We start from the raw sequence: 7,520 nt of genomic DNA on the forward strand, positions 1-7,520 counted from the left end.
CTGTGAGCGATGGGGATCATAATTAAAAGGGGTCCAGTTACTTTGAAAATGTGTATGTGATACTTAAATTTAAATAAAATAAAAAGATAAATTATATAACACAGACTGCTATCTATGTCCATGTGTTTAAGACGTATGAATCGGTTTTAAAACAGGCACACCCCTTTACTTCTCACAAATCCGACTGGAGTCTCAGTCCGTCGTCGCGATGAATTAGGAGCTCAGATGTAGGCTAAGTGATTGCAATTTACTTATTTAAAAGAACCACTTCAAATCAAAAGGGAGACATTTTGTAATGGTAGTTATCGTATTATAGTATACGATAACTGTATACGTAGTATACGTAATTGTAGATATACAGTACATAAAAGGTATGAATAGGTGTGAGCTTTTACTGTATATTTAATATTTTATCTGACCCACTTGTAGAAACCGCCTACTCAGATTTATTTAAGTGGTCTGCCACCATAAAGACAGAAAAATATAATGACACCCTGTTACATTAACTGTAAAATAAACGCCGTAACTGCGGCCATATGAAAATTTGGATAAAGATTATACAAACATCCTAAGGAGCTCTATGACATATGAGCGTCGTAATAATGGTTGGTGACCTGACGTAACAGTGCTCCCTGAATTACGTGATCTGTATATACCCAAATACAGATATATCACATAGGGAGATGCAGTCAAACATTGCATTGCTATCGTCGTGGTGAACTATTTCTCCGCTGTTTAAAACTTGTTTGGTAAGTGTCATCAAATATGCTTGTCAATTTGTAGCGAAATCGATATACTGTATCATAATCCTTCAGCTATCTATAATGTAGTGAAACGGCTAATTAATATTGATAAATTCCCTTATTCACAGTGACTTTTGCTCAAACCCCTGTTGCATAATGGGTTAATTTTATATAAAAAAACATTTATATCATAGATATAATACAAGCTTTGAAATGAAATAGCACATTTCCAGGTTTCAGTTAAACATTTTTAAAAAAGCTCATGACTTTAAGCATTCTGAACATTGAGAATGTTATTTGGGAAACAAATGTTTATTATAATGTTTATGTTTAGGATCTGTCTCCTACTGAGTCAGCATGCAGCATTCAACACCATTAGGTTTAATATTAAAAAGTTGTTTATTTCCTGAATTGTTTTTTTTTTATTCTTTTCTATTAGACCATACTAGACTGTGCAGGATATCATTTATTTGCCATTTTTGCCTTTTCCAGATACCTGGGAAACAAAGCTCATATCTCATTTGCCAATGGAGCCCAGTCCTAAGCCTGGTGCTCTGTCCCCCTCCCCGAAGGACACAGACTCGAATCGACCCGCGCCCTTAAGGCAACAGGATCTGATCTCCACGTACTGCCCGCCTCCCAAGATACAGCTTCTGAAGGCCACCTTCCAAGAGAAACTGATGCAGGAAAAGGAGAAAAAAATGATCGCCATGTACAATCAGCGGCAGGAGGCAGCTCTACAGAAGATGAGAAAATGTTTCCAATATGTCAAATACGCTGCGGAGAAGAAGATGGGGAACAGCTATCGCTTCCAAGCCCAACAGGGCCCCGAGAAGAACATTGTGGGGTATGATCGGTCTTACCCCCTGAAGCCTATGGGTAACAGGAAAGTCTCCGGCCCTGGTGAGGTTCGGGCTGTGGACCGCCCGGACGCACAGAGTGATTCCTTGTTTGCCCCCACCCCGCCTCAGGATGGTCATGAGAGGCCCTGCGAGAGGCCGGGCAGGAGGGGCTCAAGAGTACGCAAACCTAAGGACAGGACTGTCCTCCCCATGGTGGCGACCCCTCCAGGGCAATGCCCTTCTCATGCCAATGGGAAGGAGCACTTTCAGTTGCAAGAGGAGCTACGAAAAGTGGCCGAGGCAGAGGCCGCGCTGAAGGAGGAGCATCGCCGGAGGGAGGCCAGCCTGCAGGATGAGATGCGCCGGAAGGAGGCCATGATGAAGGACGAGATTCGCCAGAAGGAGGCCATGATGCAGGCGAAGCTCTTCAGAGCTCAGGAGGAGCTGAGGATGGTTCCGAGAGAGATGGAAGACTCCAGAGAGGTGGCCGGAAGGGAAAATAGAGGCGAGGCAGAGCGAGCTTTGCCCCAGAGGACCATGGGCCAACCACCGCTCTAAGGCCGTGCCTCTTCTGACCTGCAGAATGGAGAAGCAAAAAGCCTTCACTCCAAGGAAAGCCCTTCCTATCAGAGGAGACAACCTTGATTATGGTTCTCCAATGGAAGATGGCGGATGCGCAGAATCGCACTTTCCCTCTGCGCTTTCCCATCAGGAGAGACGTCAAGTGAGCCCTTGCAGCCGTGGGCTAGAAGACGTCCCCTGTGGAAGGAGAAAGTATCTCAAGAAAGCAAGGCTCCCTGAAAGCGACGTGTCAGCGGCACAGGCCGCGCAGGGCCACTTCAGAAATAACACCACATGTCTGGATGAACAAACTCTGTCAGTGGAAAACAGATATTTGTCCCCTACAAGTCTGATGTGCCCTACCGCTGAGCAATTTCCATATGAGAATAGCCAGAGTGGAAACCCTCAGCTGGTGCCCTGTGAACTGTGTCACGGGAAGTTTGCTGTAGAGAGGCTGGAGAAACACAGCAAGATCTGCAAGAAGCTTCAGAATTCAAAGAGGAAGGTTTTTGACTCTTTCAAGCACAGGGCCAAGGGAACAGAACTGGAGACATACATCCATAAGAAGAAGGTTAAACCGCCAATCGTGGTAAGGGCTATCCTTAAACTCTTTCCAAGCTTCCCTTTTTTTCTCCTAGAGTCAGACTCAGCTTATAAATCAATGTAAACAATAAATAAGTGTTTTATGAAGTACTCTTCTGAAAAACTGCCGCAAAGGCACATTTGCCAGACAGAATAAATGTGTCTTAGTGACTTCTGAATTCTGTTGTAAAAATCTACAATAGCACTCACAGGAAACAAAACCATAACTACGTAAATTGTACTCTCTACCCAATGACCTGAAAGGTAGCCCCAGAAAGCTACGTTATTACTGTATTGATATTTTCTTGCCTTGTGAATGGTTTGCGACCAGACTGTGTACGCAGTGCTAGTCTGGACTTTTTCTGGAAGCTGTTTTATTGGTTTCATTTCCTGTTCCCAGCTGAGAAAGAACAACTGGAGGCAGAAGCACGAGGATTTCATTCGGAGCATCAAACAGGCCAGGGAGGTGCAGCAGGTGATCACGCAAGGAGGGAAAGTTGTGAACCTGCCCCAGCCCCCCGCGAATCCAAACCCCGACTACGTGCCCTGCCCTCACTGCGGCCGGCGCTTTGCCCCCAGGCCGGCACAGAGGCACTTCCCCAAGTGTCAGCACATCAGGAGCCGCCCTCCTCCTCCTCCTCGCAGATGAAAACTGATGTGAAGAAGAGCAAAAGAGTCATGATCTTGGCTCACGACTCACGTCCTGCTTTTTCTTTTTAGAAACACATTTAGCACAGTTCATCCGTATGATGATGAAAAAAAAATGTTACCTTATTTTAATTAAATGATTTTTTTTTGGTGGACTGGTGTTTGCGTAGCTGTGGTTATTTCAGTTTTTCTCTTATCATTCATACACCTTGACCTCCTAAAAATAATTTTTCAACCTGGAACGTACAATTAGCAGGCAATAGAACAGGTCACATTGGTCTTGGAACCATCAAAAAGCAGTATTCACACATTCTCGGCATCAATTTTCCTTAAAAACAACTGAAAAAGCAAGGTAAAGAGTGATTGATTTTTTTAATGAAAGTTATTTGATTTAATTTATTTAATTTTCATAATATTTGAAATATGTTGGGATTAATGTGACTCAATATTATCTGCAGCTCTTACACTCCAGGCACCTGATAAAGTGGAACGCAGTGTCTTTGCCTTACATGGCGCTCAGCTCTTCCTCAATCCCAGCAGAAGCACCAGCAGAAGCAGCAGCCTCCGGGTCCTGCCTCATGCACAGCTTAAAATGCAACACCAAGTAATACAACAAACAACAGGGAAAACCATTCACGATCAGACACATCCGTTGATTGCTGGCTCTCAGTAAAGGGACATTGCATCATTACATCACAAAATAGACTACATTTCAAGGTTAAAGAATTACCATGTTCTGCGATTCAGAACGAGGCAGCAAAACTTCCTATAATCTGTTGTGGCCCTGTGACATTGTAAAGGAGCAGGCTTGTGAATACATCTCGTTTAATCCAATGGAAATATTGCTCTCAACTTTTTTACGTTTTTGCCAATAAATAATACTACATTGTTAACTCTGCATAAAGAACCTTGGAATGGAACGTTTTTTGCAGTGAAATGTTTGCTGCATAACCTATACCCTTTCTCTCCTACATCACATTGCATTAGTCATTACAGTGATTAGTGAGCAGGAAGGGCTGCATCACATCGCAATTTGTGTGGAACTTGAATGCGAATTTGTTACAACATGGCGTAACTTACAGTCCTTTCACAAAATTCATGATTTTGTGCTCAATTTTGAGTTTGTAAAGTTTTTCTATAATGTCAATGATTTTATTTTGTGACTGAAATTAAATACTTTTGTGTCTGCAAAATTGGGACTGTAGTTCCACCTTAACCTACTAGTACTGTATGTCTTTGGACTGTGGGAAGAAACTGGAGCACCTGGAAGAAATCCACACAAATGAAGGGAGAACATACAATTCCATCCAGACTGCACCCCAGGAATTGAACCCAGGACCCCAGATCTGTGAACCACAGTGCCACCTCATTGCTATAGTCACTATAATTAATGTCAAAACTCATTTGCAAATGAGCAGCCTGGGATCCAAAAGGATCAAGACAAGGATCCAAACAAAGCACTATCCCAAAGCTTGGCTTTGTACCGTATATAATACAGGGCTTGATGCAGAAGGCAGATAATCAAAGTCCATGCAATAATTGCTAAGGGAAAGTGACTTTGTGTTCTTGGAGGGAAGTCACTCAACACGGAGCTGTGTTAGTGAAATGATTGTTCTGATGTACGGCTGATGTCCAAACACTGAAAACATGATTGTGTATGCAATCGCACTCCTGAGCTCCATTGGGTATGGTTAAAATAACTTTTTATAGTTCATCACATTCAAAGTGTGTGTACTTGATGAAAGTGTAACACGCATTTGGAGGAGTTATTCAGGATTTTCTTTCATTCAACTATTTCAAGACCCATTATTTTCAGATGTTGTAGTATACGTGAATAATGAAAGGCCTTCATATTACACAATGTAGGAATGACTTCGCAGGTGTAAATAAAAGATGAATTCAGCTCACTTTGGGGAGTTTCACAATGGCCCTCCTTATAGAAATGTGGGTTTGATTAAAGGAGTGAAGAAAAAGCACTGAATAATATTTGCTTCTGTAAACGTAATCATCTCAAAATATGGTTGAAGAAATTGAAGAAGGTTAAACATAATCCAAAACGTATAAGGTCAATTTAAGTACAACCAGAATTCTAGTGTTTATGCAATGCATCTGTGGGTTGATATGAAATATGGCCGTACTTAAACTAAACGAGGTTATCGAGAGCATATTCCGAATACGGCTTTGGCCAGTTGTACTGTGAACTGCGAGGACCGTATCTTATCCTGAACTGGCTGTGCGAATACCGTCCTCTGCTGGCAGAAGGAATAGATTACAACGGCACTGTATTGGCGATTAGTCCTATTGCTAGAATATTGAAACAACAAGGAGTCCGCGGAGTCAAGCAATGCTGAATAAACAAGTACCTGAAATTCAATAGGATTTTGTGTATTGATTACAAATAGGTGTGGAATTCTCATGTACAGTGGTATTCATGGATTCCTTACACAAGCAGCCGTTGTTATGATACTTTCGTAATCTGAATATAAATCTGTTATCTACTTGAAACTGTAATTATTGAATAGATTAATGTCTTTGAAATGCTTCATTAACTGGGCAGTTTCCATGTTTGGAAATGTTTTTATTTTGATTGCTGATTGCTAGATACTGTATGTTTAATAGGCATGCTGTTAATATTTTCTACAAGAGCCAAATAAGACAGTTATGCTGTAGTAAGTTCTATATAAGTTATATAACATAAGTTATATTTTGTTCTGAGGTCAATTTGAATCTCATACTAAATAACTGGTGTCCTTTTATCTGAGAAACACTACCTGATTGATCACCTGATGCCTAGAAATTAGCATGCACAGTAGCCCAGCGTTTAGCATTGCTAGCTCACAGTGCTGAGGCCCTGGGTACACTTCTGGACCTGGGGTGCTATCTGTATGGAGCTTGTATGTTCTCCCCATGTTTGCATGAGTTTGCTTTGGGTGCTCCGGCTTCCTCCCACAGTTCAAAGAACTACTGGTAGGTTAATTGGCTTCTGGGATAATTGGTGAGTGTCTGTGTCTTCCATGCATTGGACTACTATCCAGTCCCAGGTATCTCCTGCTTATTACTTTCTGAGGCTCTGGCTCCCCCGTGCCCCGCGACCCCCTGACCCCCTGACCCTGAATTGGATGAAGCGGTTAGAAAATGGGTGGTTTCTGTTATGCTCTGGTCATGCTCTGCCATAGCAACAACTTGTAAAAAATGCAGATGCTAGGATTTAACTCAAAGAAGGAGCTCAGATCACTGTGTTGGCATCACTGTACAGGTGTCCGGTTTGTTTTAGAACATGTGCTAAAATCTTATTTACTAACTTCTAGACTTTTTACCCCCCATATCAGTCTGCAGGTGCACAGTGGTCTGTGGACACCCTCCTTGCTCTGTCGTAAAACAGGAAATAAAAAGCAACTGGTTTTGACTTTAATGCACTGAGACTGTGGAACTCACAGAACTCTCTTGTCAGAAAGGCAGCTTCTAACAGCTTTTAAGTGAAGACTAAGAACACTTTTCTATTTTATTAAAATAGATGATATATGTTTTGTTTAAATATATGTTATAAATGTTAAAACGACAGCTCGTATAAGCTTGTATTTTTACCTTTCGATCATTTTTATAATTGCTTTGAGTTGCTTTTACCATGATAAACAGTACAAAATATGAGGTGTTGAACTTGTCTAAAGTTTTAAAGCGCTTTATGACGTAAAGTGTGATGACAGTCCTTGGCGGTCTATGTAACAATTCTTCTTGAAGTAGGTCATCGGGCCAACAGTATACAAACATTACAGCTCAAGTGCTTTTGTATCTGAACGCTTTTAGGTAAGTTATTTAGCAGCTGCGGTATTAATAATGATTTTAATGGCAAATTCAATTGCAGGTAAAATAAAAATGGCGGATAACTTTCTTTCTAGCTTCGTGAAGCGGTCGCGCTATATTATACATATATACCATAATAAGAAACATAATATGTACAGTAGAATTTTTCACTTTAAGCTGGCATTATCCAGAACCGGGTCAGGGAACGGACCCGGACCGTGCAGTGTGGTCCGTCGGCCTTCTAAAGATGTTTAGGAGATCGAGGCGCCCTTGGATTTGATTAGAAACTTGCATAATTTCTTAACTTGACCCCATTATCTTAAAAAAAACGGCCAGGCCAAGA

At 41.6% G+C, this 7,520-nt stretch overlaps 1 protein-coding gene across 1 annotated transcript; it reads left to right on the top strand.

Moving 5' to 3' along the window:
- Positions 1–1,240: 1,240 nt before the first annotated feature.
- On the top strand, positions 1,241–3,513 carry LOC148632150 (uncharacterized). The gene is made up of 2 exons (XM_088623894.1): positions 1,241–2,735; positions 3,129–3,513. Exon 1 carries the CDS (start codon positions 1,271–1,273, stop codon positions 2,141–2,143), a length of 873 nt encoding a protein of 290 aa, XP_088480020.1. The 5' UTR covers positions 1,241–1,270; the 3' UTR covers positions 2,144–2,735; positions 3,129–3,513.
- Positions 3,514–7,520: the final 4,007 nt, after the last annotated feature.

The sequence above is a fragment of the Lepisosteus platostomus genome, unplaced genomic scaffold (assembly GCF_059453375.1).
Source record: "Lepisosteus platostomus isolate fLepPlt1 unplaced genomic scaffold, fLepPlt1.hap1 Scaffold_65_H1, whole genome shotgun sequence".
NCBI classification, from domain to species: Eukaryota; Metazoa; Chordata; class Actinopteri; order Semionotiformes; family Lepisosteidae; genus Lepisosteus; species Lepisosteus platostomus.

Coding starts and splice junctions, on each gene's coding strand:
- LOC148632150 (XM_088623894.1), top strand. CDS start 1,271: ATGGAGCCCAGTCCTAAGCCTGGTGCTCTGTCCCCCTCCCCGAAGGAC.